Source organism: Chiloscyllium plagiosum, chromosome 15 (assembly GCF_004010195.1).
Source record: "Chiloscyllium plagiosum isolate BGI_BamShark_2017 chromosome 15, ASM401019v2, whole genome shotgun sequence".
Lineage (NCBI taxonomy): Eukaryota > Metazoa > Chordata > Chondrichthyes > Orectolobiformes > Hemiscylliidae > Chiloscyllium > Chiloscyllium plagiosum.
The window spans coordinates 46,130,738-46,150,060 of NC_057724.1; the positions used below are offsets into that span (position 1 = coordinate 46,130,738).

At 41.0% G+C, this 19,323-nt stretch overlaps 1 protein-coding gene across 1 annotated transcript in view; it reads right to left on the reverse strand.

Moving 5' to 3' along the window:
- Nucleotides 1–2,345: 2,345 nt before the first annotated feature.
- Nucleotides 2,346–19,323, reverse strand: part of fdx1b (ferredoxin 1b) — a 32,462-nt gene continuing 15,484 nt past the window's right edge. Inside the window, exon 4 of the mRNA XM_043704836.1 lies at nt 2,346–2,654. Coding sequence (XP_043560771.1) covers nt 2,552–2,654 — 103 coding nt within the window. The 3' untranslated portion in view covers nt 2,346–2,551. The remainder of the gene's footprint in view (nt 2,655–19,323) is intronic.

Consider the following 19,323-nt stretch of genomic DNA (forward strand, 5'->3'; position numbering starts at 1 on the left):
TTTGCCCGAAACGTCGATTTTGCCTGTCCTCGGATGCTGCCTGAATTGCTGTGCTCTTCCAGCACCACTGATCCAGAACACCAGGTTATAGTCCAACAGGTTTAATTGGAAGCACACTAGCTTTCGGAGCGTCGCTCCTTCATCTGGTAGCAGTCAAAATCCAAGTCAGTGTATTTTACTGCTGTTATTTTTGGGATAGGGTTTAGTCATGCCACCAGGAGAACGCCCCTCATCTTCTAATAGCATCAGAATTTTTTTTTTATGTTCAGTTGAGCAGGCAGACAAAGCCAGAGGTTAACATCTACATTTTCCAGTGCCAGATTATGTGGTAAATCTCTGGAGTGGCAGTGCACATGACTAGAAGTTGGCATGTTTATACAACTGAGCTAAAATAGGGACAATTTAAGTAACTGACTTTAACATATGTTCCAGGAGAATTCCTACATTAAACTTACATCTAAATGCAGACACATTTCAAAAGAAGGTTTTGCATTCCCATGCCCTTGCTAATAAAGGTAATAACATACAACCCAGAAGGTCTAGGGACAATTTCCAATCAATGTTAAGTATTAGAGTCAAAGAATCATACAGCACCGAAACAGACCCTTCCGTACAACTCATTTTCACCGATCAGACAACCCAATGTGACCTACTCCTATTTGCAAGCATTTGGCCCAAAACACTCTCAACTCTTCCTATTCACAACACATCCAGATGCCATTTAAATGTTGTAATTGTAACCGCCTCCACTACTTCCTCTGACAGCTTGTTCAATACACGCACCATCCTCTGTGTGAAAATGTTACCCTTCAGGTCCTTTTTAAATCTTACCCCTCTCACCTTAAATCTGATGCCCTCTAGTTTTGGACTCTCCCACTCTAGGAAAAGACCTTGGCTATTCACCTTACCCATGCCCCTCATGATTTTACAAACCTCTGTAAGTTCACCTCTCAGTCTCAGATGTTCCAGAGAAAGAAGGCCCAGCCTATTCAACATCTTTCCCATAACTCAAACCCTTCTGTCTCAGCAACATCTTTGTAAATATTTTCTGCACCCTCTCAGGTTTAACAACATCCTTCCTCTAGAAGGGCAAACAGAATTGTATGCAGTATTCTAAAAGTGTCCTCACTAATGTCCTGTACAGCTGCAACATTACTTCCCAATTCCAATGTTCTGAGCAATGAAGACAAGCGTGCAGTTAGCTTACTCTCTTGCATTCTAACTGAATGCCAGTATTATGGGTAAGATCAGTAAACCAGTGAGGAGAAAGGTCAGCTTTCCTGATGATCTCGTGACCACTGATTATTTCACATAACTTCAAATAAAGGGCTTTTTTTTTATTTGGAGAGTGTCCAAATGTTTGTCCTACAACCTTGATGTCTGAGAACAAAATGTACTAAATCACAGGAGTGAGAAAGAACCAAAACATCATGAGTTTGAAATCACATCTTGTGTAAGTGAGGGAAAGTGAGAAATGCAGAAACACAACAGTGGCTGTCACTAGAGACATAGAATTGGCTTTTGACCTGTGAACCTCAAGTTAGAGATGAATTATCAAACAATCTCCAATGACATTTATAACTGCCTCCAGTTGAGTGACTCATGTCTATAAAGTACAGAGCTACAAAATGACAATATCTTCTCAGTGCTAATAACAGTGCAATGACTTAGACATTAACATTTCATCTCTGCGATCTGGACTTGGTGACATTTGATGTTTCCCTTGAAACATGGCTGTAAAACGAGATTTGGCTATCTCAGACCACATTACAGAATAGCTCCTAATTTGTCACTTATGTGACAACTTATTTTCCAAGGAGACAATGAAAGCACTATGGGACAGAAGTGGGGATGGAGCTGCATAGTGAGTGGGAGGCAAGGATTCAAGGTCATTTGGGACCAAATAACCTTCACTGTTGCATTGGGTGCCAAACATATTGAAGGAAAGAACCCCAAGGGTTTTGTCAGCTTATTTATACATTAGATATTACAGTTATGCATTTTCACAGTTGTACATGTATGTATGTATGTATATGATACCAGTTTTAGTGTGTAGTATTCAGTATTATTGCCTGTTAAATTGTAAGAGCCCCAGATTGAATCTTGAGCCTGCAAAACAAACATCCTTCCTGGTGGATTGCTGCAAAGGATTTTTCTTCTTAAATTATGGCTTGGGTATTATTTAACTTCAGCTACATGACTTGACTTACAGATGATTGGTGTTACTTCTGGGTGAAGAAATGGATAATGATTCTCTCCCCAGATTACTTCCTGAGCACACAAACCTTTCAAAGAGGAATAGTAAAACATTTCTCCAACACCAGCAGACACTTTGCTTATTGGGACTCTGCTTTGTTATAATGCTATTATCAAATCAGTTTAATGTTTATCCATTACAAGTCTCACCCATCAGAAACAGCTTCACTGGCAATACCATGTTGGACTTCACAAGATCTAGTTAAAATAAAAACTTAATATGTTGTGACATAATTTTGTCTCTTCTATGAGGGAGTTGTTTCCAAGTTGTGTTGACATTGTAAAATGTGTCATGTCACTGCCCCTTTGATTCTCTGACGTCGGACACTTCCTTTGGTATTTTCACAGTTATTCCATCCAAAGACTTCTTTAGACAAATCTGGCAACCCAATCGTGACCTGAAAATGACAAATGGCATAACAGTGAGCATTTTATGTTATTTTTAATTATTGTATTTTATTATTATTTTCCTACTGAAAGAAAAGAAATATTCATTTTCGAGGTTGATGAGGTTTGAAAAAATTTTATCACCAGCAAAGGATGCAAAAAATGATAATTTTACCTAATCCTTCTTTGCTTAGGAAAGTGGAATTGATGCTTGATGTACGGTTAAACTTTCAGTTGGGAAAATCTGGATTTGTTGAGTTTGTGGGCCGATACATGGTGGATGAAGTATAATGTGGATAAATGTGAGGTTATCAACTTTGGTAGCAAGAATCGGAAGATGGATTATTATCTGAACGATGATGCATTGGGAAAGGGGTAGGTGCTACAAGGCCATGGTGTCCTTGTACACCAGTTGTTGAAAGTAAGCATGCAGATGAAGCTGTGGTGAAGAAGACAAATGCTATGTTGGCTTTCATAGTGAGAGGAGTTGAGTACGGTAGCAGGGATGTCTTGCTGTAGTTGTAGAGCGCCTTGGTAAGACTGCACCTGGAGTTTTCTGTGCAGTTTTGGTCTCCTTATCTGTGGAAGGTTGATCTGGCTATGTAGAGAGTGCAACAAAGGTTTACTGACTGATTCAAAAGCAGAAATTGCTGGAGAAACTCAGCAGGTCTGGCAGCATCTGTGGGAAGGAACGCAAAATTAATGATTTAAGTCCAATGATTCTTCAGCACAACTCAGACTGATACTTAGGATGGTGAAACTGGTGTAGGGAGAAAGATGGGATCATTTAGGACTATATTCACTGGAGTTTAGAAGAACAAGGGTGAATCTCATAGAAACCTCTTAAAATTCTAACAGGATTAGACAGGGTAAACGCAGGAAGGATATTCTTGATGACTGGTGAGTCCAGAACCAGGGGTCACAGTCTCAGGATATGTGGTAGCTCATTTAGGACTGAGAGGTTGAGAAAATTCTTCACCCAGATTGGTGAAACCTGTGGAATTCTCCGCTCCAGAAGGCTGTGGAGGCCAAGTCATTGGGTGCATTTCAGACACAGATAGATGGATTCTTGATTAGGAAGGGAATCAAATGTTACAGGGGGAAGACAAGAGAATGGGGCTGAGAAACATATCAGCCATGATTGAGTAGAGGAGCAGACTTCATGCTCTGAATGGTCTAATTCTGTTTCTACATCTTATGCTTTCCAGGAAGGAGTTAGATATAGTTCTTAGAGCTAAAGGGATAAAAGGATATGGTGATAAGTCATGAACAAGGTACAACAGTGTTGAATCATCAGCCAAGATTATAGTGAACGGTGGAACAGGTTTGAAGGACCAAACGGCCTCCTCCTGCTCCAATTTTCTACATTTCTCTATTTATCAGAAGCAAACTTGATCTCAAAATAAAAATAATTTAATCTGAACAATCTCTGGTCTAAAATGCTAAAGGCAACATCTTATTTAAAATAAAAACTTCTGATCTTTAGTTGACTGAATGACTTACAAAGTAAATACTCTAGCTGGGCTTGTTCTTGAGCTCTCAGAAGCACCCTACATTTTTGGCAGTATTCTCAAATCCAAAACCAACCATTCTTAGACAGCTCAATATTTCTAAGCTGGTTGAAGGCAGATGTAACTTGGAAAAATGAAAATCCAACAAACTCACGTCAGATGACCTGTGTTCTGTAGATTGATGCTTGCATTCTGTTCACTGCCACCAGATGGCAATTATATTGTGTTTGGCTGTAATGTCCCATCAGTGGATTAACCTTCTAACATTCACTGTCAGGTTTTACATGAACCATTGCCACTTAAATAAAATATTGGCAGCCATGAAAGTGCTGAAACCTAAGCCTTCAGAAGGGAAACAAATGTAGAAAAAACTGATTAAGATTGCAACAAATATCAGGCACTGTTCATACTTTATATTTGAGGTGAGGTGCTGCATCTTGGAAAGGCAAATCAAGGCAGGACTTATAGACTTAATGGTAAGGTCTTGGGGAGTGTTGCTGAATAAAGAGACCTTGGAGTGCAGGTTCATAGCTCCTTGAAAGTGCAGTCACAGGTAGGTAGGATAGTGAAGAAGCCATTTAGTATGCTTTCCTTTATTGGTCAGAGCATTGAGTATAGGAGTTGGGAGGTCATGTTGCAGCTGTACAGCACATTGATTTGGCCACTTTTGGAATATTGTGTGCAATTCTGGTCTCCCTACTATGGGAAAGATGTTGTGAAACTTGAAAGGGTTCAGAAAAGATCTACAAGGATGTTGCCAGAGTTGGAGGGTTTGAGCAATAGGGAGAGGGACCTGGAGTGCAGGTTCATAGCTCCTTGAAAGTGGAGTCATAGGTAGATAGGATAGTGAAGAAGGTGTTTGGAATGCTTGCCTTTATTGGACAATGCATTGAGTATAGGAGTTGAGAGGTCATATTGCGGCTGTACAGGATATTGGTTAGGCCACTTTTGAAATATTGCATGCAATTCTGGTCTCCCTCCTATAAGAAGGATGTTCTGAAACTTGAAAGGGTTCAGAAAAGATTTACGAGAATGTTGTCAGAGTTGGAGGATTTTAGCTATAGCGAGAGGCTGAATAGGCTGGGGCTGTTTACCTTGGAGCATTGGAGGCTGAGAGGTGACTGTACAGGGGTTTATAAAATCATAAGGGGTATGGATAGGGTAAATAAGAAAGATCTTTTACCCAGGGTATAAGAGTCCAAAACTAGAGGACATAGGTTTAAGGTGTGAGGGGAAAGATTTAAAAGGGCATTTTTTTCACATGGAGGATGGTGCATGTATGGAATGAGCTGCCAGAGGAAGTGGTGGAGGCTGGTATCATTACAACATTTAAAAGGCATCTGGATGGTTGTGTGAATGGGAAGGTTTAGAGGGATATGGGCCAAATGCTAGTAAATGGGACATGGATGTGGCGGACCGAAGGTCTGTTTCCATGCCATATATCCCTATGGGTCTATAACTGTAGTGGATGTACTTATTAAATAGGACATTGAGACTGTAACAGGGTTGCACTTTGTTCAACTCAGCTACACACAAAGCTCATATCTCTGGTCTTTGTGATGCATGTAAATCAAATAGATCTGTTTATGTACAAGATTCTGGCATTTGCTGCTTGACTGAAAGGACATTTCCCAAATTAGTCAGACATTGGCATTCCCAATGGCACAATGCTGCAGAGATAACTTCAATGTTCCCTCAACAATCAGTTAAATTTGATAATACTTGACAAGACAAGGGTAAAGTTTGACTTACAAATGACTTTAATGCTGGAGAACATAAGACTTTATATTTCATTCAGTTAGTTACAGCAGTGAATACTCACAATTTTGTTTTAGTAGGAAATAAATATCCTGTTCTGCTTCATCTCAGCCTTGTAGGAGTCACAGACATTGGGGAATTTTAACCTGAAACATTGAGTTGTTTTGAGAGCAGGCATCTGGTTAAAATTTCTGAAATGGATAGTCCTTTGAGAAATGTGAGGTGTTACGTTTTGGTGGGGCAAATCAGGACAGGGCTTGTACACTTAATTTTGTTTTAAAAATGGATTCACTTTGTGGGATGTGGGTGTCGCTGGCTGGCCAGTATTTATTGCTGGTTCCCAGTTGCCCTTGAGAAGATGGTGGTGAGCTGCCTTCTTAAACTGCTGCAGTCCACCTGCTCTAGGCTGACCCACAATGCCTTTAGGGAGGGAATTCCAGGATTTTGACACAGTGACAGTGAAGGAACGGTGATATATTTCCAAGTTAGGATGGTGAGTGGCTTGGAGGGGAACTTGAAGACAGTGGTATTTCCATATATCTGCTGTCCTTGTCCTTCTAGATGGAAGTAGTTGTGGGTTTGGAAGGTGCCGTCTGAGGATCTTCGGTGAATTTCTGCTGTGCATCTTGTAGATAGTACACACTGCTGCTACTGAGCACTGGTTGTAGAAGAGTGGATGCTTGTGGATACAGTGCCAATGAAATGGGCTGCTTCGTCCTGGATGGTGTCAAGTGTCAAGCTTTTTGAGTGTTGTTGGGGCTGCACTCATCTAGGCAAATGGGGAGTATTTGATCACACTCCTGATTTGTGTCTTGTAGGCTTTGAGAAGTCAGGAGGTGAGTTACTCACCACAGTATTCTTATCTTCTGACCTGCTCTCGTAGCCACTGTGTTTATGTGGTGAGTCCAGTTGAGTTTCTTAATGGTCAGGTCCTGGAAAGTGTTGCTGATAAAAGAGACTTTGGAGTGCAGGTTCATGGTTCCTTGAAAGTGGAGTCACAGGTAGACAAGATAATGAAGATGTTTGGTACGCTTGCTGATATTGGTCAGTGCATTGAGTATAAAAGTTGGGAGGTCATGTTATGGCTGTGCAGGACATTGGTTGGGCCACTTTTGGAATTTGCATTCAATTCTGGTCTCCCTGCTATAGGAAAGATGTTGTTCAACCTGAAAGGATTCAGAAAAGATTTACAAGAATGGCCAGGATGGGAGGCTTTATGCTCGAGGAAGAGGCTGAATAATTAAGGGCTGTTTTCCCTGGAGCATCAGAGGCTGAGGGGTGACCATACAGAGGTTTATAAAATCATGAAGGGATCATGATAGAGTGAATAGTCAAAGTCTTTTCCCCAGGGTAGGGGAATCCAAAACTAGAGGGCATAAGTTTAAGGTGAGAGGGGAAAGATTTAAAAGGGACCTAAGGGGCAACATTTTCATGCAGAGAGCTTGACAGAGGAAGTGGTAGAGGCTGGTACAATTACATTTAAAAGGCATATGAACGGGTATATGGATAGGAAGGCTTAGAGGGATATGGGCCAAGTGCTGGCAAATGGGACTAGATTAATTCAGGATATCTGATCAGCGTGGATGAATTAGACTGAAGGTCTGTATCTGTGTTGTCCATCTCTATGACTCTAAGCCAACAGTAGTGACCAACGTTTGCCTTTAGGTTCAAAATATTCATCTCTATGGCGGATACTCTATCAGGAGTAGTGGGTTATTGATTATAATATGAATAACAGCACTTCATAGCTGCTTTAAATCGGACGTTTACACTAACTCTGAGCCTGCAGGCTTCCTGGGATTCTGGAATTCATCAGTGAGAGAAAGACAAGTGAACACATGGAACTGAGGATGCTGCACAAAAGGCAAGATATGCAGCAGCAGTAGCACCAGCATAGGAGCATCAATAATCTTCTCACTTACCTGATTGCTCTACGGGAGAAAGGGGATGAGCACAGAGGTACAGTTTGCAAGATGCAGTACATCCAATACAGATTTTACAGGCAAAGAATCAATTTCATTGAATCTATCTAAACAACATTGTCACAAGAGGCTCAACAGTGATCAGCAGCATCCAACCATGTCGACTGGATAGGCATACAATGTCACACCACAGCTTTGCATTTCTTTGCCTATGGAATTGTGCGGAAGATATTTGCAAAATCTTGTATTCTGTTGTCCACACATTTATCTTAAAGGGGATGAATGCCGGAATATGTCTGCAATTTGTAAATGATGAGGCCAATCAGAATGTTTGGCTTTATGACACTTGCTCATTTCCTTCAGATTCTGGAAGTCATCAGTTGCATGTAAGGAACTCAGGGGACCCCCTAGATTACCTCAGGGGAGATGATGGTCAAGTGGTATTGCCCAGGGACCTAAGTAATATTCTTTTAAGAAACAACCAACCTTCCCTGGTCTGGCCTACATGGAATACAACATTGTGGCTGTCTCTTAACTTACCTTTGAAATAGCCCAGAAGTTTAGTCAGTTGTATCGATTCTAGAAAGTCTAAAAAAATGAATTAAACCAGGTAGATCACCCAGTATAGATTAAAGACGCCTGTAATGATATCAGCAAATATAGACCTGTTGATCCTACAAAATGCTCCTTACCAACTTCTGAGGCTATTGCTAAAATGGAAGAGCAACAGCTTGACATAGTCATACTCACAGGATGCCCAGACAGACAATATCTACTAGCAGCAATGGCCCAGCAGAGATAGCAGCACAGTGGTACACTGTGGGAGTTCTGAACAATGACTCTGGACCCCATGAAACCTCATGACCTCAGGTCCAACATGGACAAGCAAACCTCCAGCTGAGTACCTCATAATGTAGCTCCTGTCTCAGCTGATGAATCAATATCCCTCCACATTGAACATCACCAGGGTGAAGCAGACTGTAGCAATAACACAGAATATACTCTGGGTGGTAGACATTGAAGAGTGATTCAGCAACACTGCCAAGCTGCTAAGAAGAAGTCCATTCTTACTAAACTGCCTGAAGGAAGTGGTGAGGGAAACAACAAGAGGGAAAAACATGCTTGACCTCATCCTTCTGCCAGCTGCAGATGCATTTGTCCATGATATTAGTATCGGTAAGAGTGCCCAACACACAGTCTTGTGGAGACTATGTCCTGCCTTCAGATTGAAAATACTTTCTATCATGTTGTGTGGCACTATCACCGTACTAAATGGGACAGACTTGCAACAGATCTGGTAACTCAACACTTGGTATCCATGAGGCACTGTGGGGCATAAGCAGCAGCAGAATTGTACTCCAGCACAAACTGAAACCTCACGCATATTCCCCACTCAACCATTATCATCAAGCTAGGGGATCAACCCTGGTTCAATGGAGACTGCAGGAGGGCATGCCATAAGTAGCACCACACACACCTGCAATGAACTGTCAACCTACTGAAGCTAAAAAGCAGGACAACCTGTATGCCAAATAGCATAAACAGCAAGTGATTGATAGAGCTAAACAACTCCACATCCCATAGTTTAGTACCCAGCCATGATTAGTTATAGACAATAGGAGAGTGGGGGTATATCAGGGTCCAACAACCAGGACCCAGGGCTCTTGAAAACTCACTGAGCTCAATTTGGGTGTGGGACCACTGTAGTTAGTTGGGGATTGGACTGGGGTCCTGGGCCATGTGCAGTGTTTGGGGCCTGTGATTTCTATGCCTGTTTCTGGAGGAAGAAGGTGGAGACTACAGTACTTCTTCACAGGAGGAGGAAGAGGGAAGGTAACCTAAGGATCAGGGGAGGAGGGATGTGATATAGTAAGCATGCCCATAGTTAACAAAGCTGCCTGAGATGGAGTAATCCTTTTGTGGTTCAATTGCACTAAACTGGTAAACTCTTCTGACAACAATACTGTAAACCCACGTCACATTCACCAACACCACCTAGCATCCATTGCCCCCAACATAAAGCAATCCTACAAAAAACCCAGTAACCCTGTGAAAAACACCCACCGGTTATCTTTAACTTTTGTCATACCATTCAACACAAGCGATGCTACTGCCAAAGATCAAATGGACATTGGGAAAATATGCAAATGGTTATTTCAATCTAATTAAAAAGTTAAGTCTAAATGTATAACTATTGCATCGTGTGTGAGGTGAGGATGGGGTTAAATAATTTAGACAGCTCTCAAGAACAGAAGATGGGATCTGTGAGATGTCAGAATGAAGCGAAATGCAAAATGTGAATCCTGCAGTGACAGGTTGAGGTGGACGTAAAGCCAGTGCCTTGTTTGTTGTGTCTCAGACAACACACTAAATTGGCAGACAACATTTAACTTCTGTACATTTTCATGCCAGTAATAATCAAAGCATAAAACCTTTAAATAAGTTCTACTTTCAAGACCAAATCAGTGGTGCACGAGAATCTGGTGGTTCACATTTGTTTAAAGATGGTGAGCACCGATCAGCTTTGTGCAGTTTTGTATGAGATCTTTATATTGTCTGAGTTTCCTATACTAAGCTAGATGGCACAAGGGAGGGAAACAAGAGAATGGCAGCCTACATGGAGTCTCAGGATCAGCAAGGGTGAGTAAGTAGTGAGGGAAAGTTAGAGGGGGCACGTGCAATGGGTTTGGGGCATGACAGATTATGCCTTTTGTTGTTTCTATGTAAGTTAGATATCATAACATCTGCTTCTGTTGAGTCACAAATCTTGAAGTTTATTCACAATACTAACTATTTGCAAGGTTACAATATCACAGACTTTCACATATAGTCTGCGTTCTGTGCTTACTGATGTACTGGTCTATTATGCACATATAACCAATTGACTACACTGATGAAATGACACACAGACTGTGACTGAAAGCAAGCCAGGTATCTTTATGCCAGAACAGCACAGCTTGTGATATCATATCAACTGTCTTAAAATTACCAGCCTGTCTGGCCTGGAATCGATGCCATAATACAGCAGAGGTGTGGAAGACAGAGCCAAGGGAGGACAAAGGATACAGGGAGGAATGTGGAGCAGTGGAAGAATGATCCAGGGGATGACGGAAGGTCATTGGGGGCATGGAGGAATGAAGTAGGAAGGACCCGGTTCTTAGATGCGTTTGGGTGCAGAGGTGGTGGGTATAGTCAATAAAAGAAAAGGACTCTAATAAGCTGTGTGTGAAATCTAAAAATGAATTCAACATGTGTTGGCTTACATAACTCTTACAGGACTTTGAGTTCACACTTCAGCGATCTCCTGAGAATGATCTTGCACACTGTCTTTTAAATTGTGTAGAAGGAAGGGCCAGTTGAGCTTACCAGTTCAGCCATGTTCTTTATCAGGCAAGTACAACACCATGCAATTACCATGCAATAAAGTGTCAACAAGAAAACAAAATTTTGTTTCGTCTACAATAAAGGAAATGTCTCAGACCTCCTTGTAACCATCAATGTGTGCCAACCATGAAGAGGATCAGTACATTTATCTCCCTAGTGGCACACATATGAATAAACTAAAACCAATGTGATAAGAAATATTTATAGGTGAAATTCTTGAAAAACACCCAATGACCAGGAGTCCACCAATAGTTGTTGCATGGAGAGTGCTTTCTCTCCTCATGGCCTGTGCCAAAAAAAAATCCTTCCGAAGATACAAATAAATGTATCATTTTCAGGTTGACAGACAGACTGTAGCTAGCAACACACAGCAAGGATCGATGCTTGAGCCTTAGATGTTTACAATGTCTATCACTGAAGTCGATGAAGGAACTGAGTATAATGTGTCTAAGTTTGCTGAAGATACAAAACTAGGCAGAAAGTAAGCTATGATGAAAACGCAAAAAAAAATGCAGAGGATAAATTGTCAGGTTAAGTGAGTGGACAGGACCATGACAGAATATAAAGTGGAAAGGTATCCAATCTGGAAGAAAAAATAAAAAGTCAGATAAAGGCAAGAGATGAGGAAATGGTAGTGTTCATGTACCTGAATTTCACTGCAAATGAGTCACTGGAAGGCAATGTGCAAGTACAGCAAGCCATTAGAAGGACAAAGGGTATGTGAGCATTAGTTGCATGAGTTTGGAGTGCAAGAATGAAAAATATCTTTCTGAAATTGTACAGTGTTGTGTTACCACATCAGAGTACAATGTATTATCTGCACCTCCCTACCTAGGGCAGGATCCAATTGTCTTGGAGGGAGCTTAACAAAGGGTCACTAGATTGATCCTTGAAATGAATGGGAACTCTCCTTGCCTCTCCTGGTCTTTCCTTGCACAGCTATGCTGTTTTACCAATACCTCTCACCAAGCCTGCCTGACCCATACCCAATTTGCTTGGTTCTGAGGATATGCCTTTGTTGTATCCCTCCTCCTGACTCCTGTCCTGCATTTGGCACCATTCATGGGATCCCTGCACTAAATTCAGCACACTGTTTCCTGTTCATTAGCCAACTCCTAATCCTTGTAAATAAATTTTCTCTTATCCAATGAGCATTTCATCTAATAATCTCTCTGTTACACTTATCAAATTCTTTTTCAAAGAAAACTCAAATATATCACATATTTTACTATTCTCCTTATTGACCTTTCAGGATGGAATTAAAAAGATCATTATCAGATTTATCAAATACAATTTCCATTTCATAAGTCCATGCTAAATTTGCCTAATCATATTATGATTCTCTAACTACTCTATTTCCATGTCCCCAGCAGATTCTTACACTTTGCCTAGTAGTACAAGTAGAGAGAGAAAAGAACATTAGTGAAAGCAATGGAATGCGTTGAGTGATTGGTTGGATAACATTTGTGGAAGGACACTGTGAGAACTGTATGTGACATTGCATTAAGATGAGGGTCAGTGTACATGATGGATAGTTAATTAGAAATCTCAAGGGGAATTTTGCAGAAGCAGGTAGATGTGTCAGCAAGTTACATTTATAGAATAGGATTGAGAAAAAGAGAGTGAAGAGTTTGAAGAACATCAAAACTTAGCCATGACACTCACTTTTCCTGATCTGATTAAGTTATTGAATCTCTTCTAATCTTTGGACCTTAATGTTCTAAACTCCAGAATTTACACTTACTAACCTGTTCAATCTTATCCCATCAGACACCTTGACCATTCCAAGTATAAATCCAATAAACCTTCTATAAACTGGTGCCAATGAGTGTATATCCTTCCTGAAATAAGGAGACCAATACTGTACACCAGATGTAGCCTCAGCAACTGAAGCACAACTTCTCTACTTATGTATTGAATTCCACACACAGTAAATAATTTGCTTTTCAAATATATTGCTGTACTTGCATGCTAACCTTTTGTGATTCATGTACAATGAGTCCCAATCCTTTTGCACCTCAGAGCTCTGCAATTTCTCATTATTTAGATAATATGGTTCTTTTTTATCCTTCCAGCAAAATGGACATTTAACATTTTCCCACATTACGTTCCATTACGCTGTGCACTCTCTTAATTTATCTATATATTTTTGTAACTCCCTTACTGAAGGACTGAAGGCGTTGTATCTAAATGCACACAGTATTTGGAATAAGGTAAACAAGCTTGCGGTGTAGATTTTGGCAGGTATGACATGGTGGGCATCACGGGGACGTGGCTGTAAGGGGATCAGAATTGGGAACTGAATGTTCAAGGTTGTACGTGTTATTGAAAAGATAGACAGGTGAGCAAAGGGGGCAGGGTTGCCTTATGAGGAGGAAATGAAATGAAATTAATAGTAATAAACAAAGTAGCATCAGATGGTGTAGAATTTGTATGGGTAGAATTGAGGAACTGCAAAGGTTAAAAAAAAGCACAGTTGAAGTTATGTACAGGCCTCCAAGTAGTAGTCAGGAGCTGGGGCATAAGGTATATCAGGAGACAGAAAAGATGTTTAAGAAAGGCCAAGTTACAGTGATCATCAAGATTTCACTATGCAGGTGGACTGGGAAGATCAGGTTGGTAGTGGATTGCAAGAAAAAGGAATTTGTGGAATGTCTGCGAGATGGCTTTTGGGAGCAGCTTGTGGTGAAGCCCACCAGGGAACAGGCAATACGGGATTTAGTGATGTGCAATGACGCAGACTTGGTAAGGGAGCTGAAAGTAAAGGAATCCTTAGGAGGCAGTGACCATAATATAATTGAATTTACTCTGCAATTTGAGAGGGAGAACATCGAATCAGAGGTAACAGCACTTTAGCTGAATAAAGACAACGACAGAGGCATGAGGGAGGAGTTGGGTAGATTTAACTGGGAGAGGAGCTGAGCAAGAAAGACAGTGGAACAGCATTGGCAGGAGTTTTTCGGAGTAATTCAGGAGACACAGCAGAGATTCAGCCCGAGGGAAAAGAAGCATGGTACAGGAAGGATGAGGCAACATGGCTGACTAGGGAAGTCAGGGATACCATAAAAGCAAAAGGGAAAGCATATAATATGGTGAAGGGCACTGGAAAACCAGAGGATTGGGAAGCTTACAAAGACCAATAGGAGGGATCAAAAAAAGAAATAAGGAGGGAGAAGATTAAATATGAGGCTAAGCTATAAGAGTTCCTTTGGATGTAAATAAGGGCAAAAGGGAGGCAAAAGTGGACATTGGGCCACTGGAAAATGACGCCGGAAAGATTGTACTGGGGAACAAGGAAATGGCTGAGGAACTGAGTAATTACTTTGCATCAGTCTTCACGGTGGAAGACATGAGTAATTTCCCAAAACTTCAAGAGAGTGAGGAGGCAGAGCTGAGTATGGTGGCCATCACCAAGGAGAAGGTGCTAGAAAAACTGAATGGCCTGAAGGTGGATAAATCACCTGGACCAGATGGACTACACCCCAAGGGAGTTGGCTGCAGAGATAGTGGAGACGTTAGTGGTGATCTTTCATGAATCGCTAGAATCAGCGAAGGTCCCAGAGGATTGGAATATTGCTAACATGACACCCCTTTTTAAATAGGGAGTAAGGCAAAATATGAAAAATTACAGAGTGATTAGACTAACCTCTGTCGGGGGAATCCTGATTTGGATGAAGGGACTGGGGGCATTCTAGTGAAGTTTGCCGATGATACAAAGTTAGGTGGACAGGCAGGTAGTACTGAGGAAATGGGGAGGCTGCAGAAGGATCTAGACAGTTTGGGAGAGTGGTCCAGAAAATGGCTGATGGAATTCAATGTGAGCAAATGTGAGTCTTGCACTTTGGAAAAAAGAATACAAGCATGGATTACTTTCTAAACAGTGAGAAAATTCATAAAGCCAAAGTACAAAGGGATCTGGGAGTGCTAGTCGAGGATTCTCTAAAGGTAAACATGCAGGTTGAGTCCGTGATTAAGAAAGCGAATGCAATGTTGTCATTTATCTTAAGCGGGTTGGAATATAAAAACACCATTGTGCTACTGAGACTTTATAAAGCTCTGGTTAGGCCCCATTTGGAGTACTGTGTCCAGTTTTGGTCCCCACACCTCAGGAAGGACAGAGTGGCACTAGAGCGTGTCCAGCGGAGATTCACATGGATGATCCCTGGAATGGTAGGTCTAACATACGAGGAACGGCTGAGGATCCTGGGATTGTATTTATTGGAGTTTAGAAGATTAAGGGGAGATCTATTAGAAACTTACAAGATAATACATGGCTTGGAAAGGGTGGACGCTAGGAAATTGTTTCCGTTAGGCAAGGAGACTAGGACCCGTGAACACAGCCTTAGAATTAGAGGAAGTAAATTCAGAACAGAAATGCAGAGACATTTCTTCAGTGGTGGGCCTGTGGAATTCATTGCCGCAGAGTGCAGTGGAGGCCGGGACGCTAAATGTCTTCAAGGCAGAGATTGATAAATTCTTGATGTCACAAGGAATTAAGGGCTACGGGGAGAATGCGGGTAAGTGGAGTTGAAATGCCCATCAACCATGATTGAATGGCGGAGTGGACTCGATGGGCCGAATGGCCTTACTTCGGCTCCTATGTCTGATGGTCTTATGGTCTTAATCCATTGTGAAGGATGAGGTTTCCAAATACTTGGAAATGTATGGTAAAATAGGGCAAAGTCGGCATGGTTTCATCAAGGGGTGGTCATGCCTGACAAATCTGCTAGATTTCTTTAAGGAAGTAGTGAGGAGGTTAGACTAAGGACAGCCAATGGATGGTTATCTACCTGGACTTCAAGAAGGCCTTTGACAAAGTGTTGCATAGGAAGCTACTGAATAAGCTGAGCCCATGGTGTCAGAGGCAATGTGCTAGCATGGATAGAAGCTTGGCTGTCTGGCAGAAAGCAGCGAATGAGGATAAAAAGGTCCTTCTCAGTATGGCAGCCGGTGAAAAGTGGTGTTCCACAAGCTCAGTGTTGGGACCACAACTTTTCACTTTATGTATTAATGATTTAGATGAAGGAACTGAGGGCATTTTGGCTAGGTTTGCAGATGATACAAAGATAGATAGAGGGACAGGTAGCATTCAGGAGGCAGGGAGGAAGGATTTGGACAGGTTAGGAGAGTGGGTAAAAAAGTGGCAGATGGAGTACAACGTGGGAAGTGTAAGGTCATGCATTTTGGCAGGAAGAATAGAGGCATGGACTATTTTCTAAATGGAGAAAAAGTTCAGAAGTCTGAATTGCAAAGAGACTTGAGAGTTCTACTTCAGGATTCTCTCAAGGTAAACTTGCAGGTTGAGTCAGTAGTTAGGAAGCCAAATGCAGTGATGGCATTTATTTCGAGGGGACTTGAATATAAAAGCAGGGACGTAATTCTGAGGCTCTATAAGGTTCTGGTCAGACCACATTTGGGCACAGTTTTGGGCCCCAGATCTCAGCAAGAGTGTATTGATCCTGGAGCGGGTTCACAGGAGGTTCACGAGAATAGTCCGAGGAATGAAAAGCTAACATATGAGGAATATTTGAGGATTCTAGGTTTATACCTGATGGAGTTTAGAAGGATGAGGGGGGAACTAATTGAAACATACAGAATACTGATTGGCCTGGATAGAGTAGAAGTTGGAAAGATGTTTCCATTGGTAGGAGAGGCTATGACCCAAGGGCATAGCCTTAGAGGAAAGGGAAGACCTTTTAGAATGGAGATAAGGAGAAACTTCTTCAGCCAGAAAATGGTGAATCTATTGAATTCATTGCCACAGAAGGCTGTGGAGGCCAGGTCATTGAGTATATCTAAGATGGTGATAGATAGGTTCTTGAATATGAAGGGGATCAAGGGTTATGCAGAGAAAGCAGGAGAATGGGGTTGAGAAGCATCAACCATGATTGAATGGCAGAGCAGACTCGATGGGCTGAATGGCCTAATTCCTGCTCCTATGTCTTATGGTCTTATGTCTTCTTTACAAGTACTTTCATGTCATTAGCAATTTAATGAACCATTCCTCCATCCCTTCTTCCAAGGCAGTTATAAATGGTAAATTTGAGGCCATAGCACAGTCCCTGTGGCAGACACTTTGTTGAATCCTGCCAAATTGAAGGGGTCCTATTTATGCCTACACTCTGACTCTTATTAATCAGCTAACCTTATATCTGTGCCAATATCTCTTAACACCATGAGCTTTTTTTTGCCACAATATCTTGGATGTGGCATCTTATCAGGTGTCATCTGAAATCTAAGGAATGGCATATCCACTGGGGCCCCTTTATCCACAACACATGTTACTTCTTCAAAACATCTTTTGATGAGACAAAGAGTATGCAAAGAAATATAGGTTAAGTGCGAGAATGAAAAACTTGGCAGATGGAAGATAAAGTGGGAAAATATGACATTAAGCACTTTGGCAGGAAGAATAGGAGAGCTGAATATTATTGACATGAGGAAAGAGTGCAGAAAGCTACCACACACAGAGGGATTGGGATCCTTGTGCATAATTAGCTCAAATTTTTCTGAATAACCTGCCATAATATCTAATTGTAGTTTGTAACCTTTTCCCTATTGCAGATGTTAAACTAATTGCCTAATAGTTTTTGTTTTCTGTCTGTCTCCCTTTTTGAATAATAGAGTTATATTCATTATTTTCCACCCTAATGGAACCTCCCTGAATCTGGGGAATTTGGGAAAATTAAGATCAGGACATCAACTATTTCACTAGCCACCTCTTTTAAGACACAGACACTTGTCATTTACAGCTCAAACAATTTGCTCAGTGTCACTTCTCTAATAGTTATAATTATCTGGAATTCCTCCCTCCATTCTATTTCCTAATTTATAACTATTTCTGGGATTTAACTTGCCTGGTCTAAAGTGAAGAGCGATGCAAATACCTATTCATCCACCATCAGTTTATTGACAATTATTAATTCCAAATTCACTTTCCAAAGTTTGTTAACTCTTTACTTTTTAAAATATCTATAGAATATTTTAAGATTAGTTTTCATATTTCTAAGATAGTCTTTCATACTTTTTAATCCTCTTGCCCCTTATTAATCTTTTAATCATTTTTTACCTTTTATCATGTTCTGTGCAATCTTTTGACTTTCAATTTATCTTTGCACAATAAGATGCTTTTTCTTTAATTTTAATAGCAGTTTTATTTTTTTTTGTTAAACACATTCCTCCACTTGATTTTTTTTCTTTATAATTGAAATGTATCGATTCTGTGTATTCTAAAACAGTCTCTTTAATGTCTGTCACTGTGCCTGTGTTGGTCTATCTTTTCATTTATTTTGCCAATTTATTTTAACCTAGTTCACATTCTCCCCGTGTCTGCGTGGGTTTCCTCCAGGTGCTCCGGTTTCCTCCCACAGTCCAAAGATGTGCAGGTCAGGTGAATTGGCCATGCTAAATTGCCCGTAGTGTTAGGTAAGGGGTAAATGTAGGGGTATGGGTGGGTTGCGCTTCGGCGGGTCGGTGTGGACTTGTTGGGCCGAAGGGCCTGTTTCCACACTGTAAGTAATCTAATCTAATTGCCTTTGATTCTTGGTCCCACTCTTCTCTCCCTTAAGCTGAGTGTAAAATTGAATCATATTATGATTGTTGCTGCTCAGAGGTACCTTCACTATTTGTTAATCCTATCTCATTGCACAATACCAGCTCTAGTGCAGCTTGCTCTCTGGTCAGATGTGAACATGTTGCCCTAAGAAACTATTCTAAAAACATCCTATGAATTCTTCATATAAATTAAATTTATCCATCTGATTGTTATAATCTACACATAGATCAAGACCCCAATGACTATAACAGTACCTTCCAAGACATTCCCATTAATTCTTCCTTTTTAAGCCATTCTACAATTTGGTTACTGCAATGGGGCTTGTACCCCACACTCACAAGTAACTTTCTGCCTTTATCATTTCGCAACTTTACTCAAACCATGAAACCATCCTGGTTTCCTCAGCTTAGGTTGTTCCCTACTTAGTGCTAATGCCATAATTGATTAACAGAGTTACCCCTCCAACTTTGCCTAGCTCCTGCCCTTCCTAAATGTTATGAACACTTCCCAATCAATGTTACTCTGCAGATGTGTGTCTATGCTGGCTATC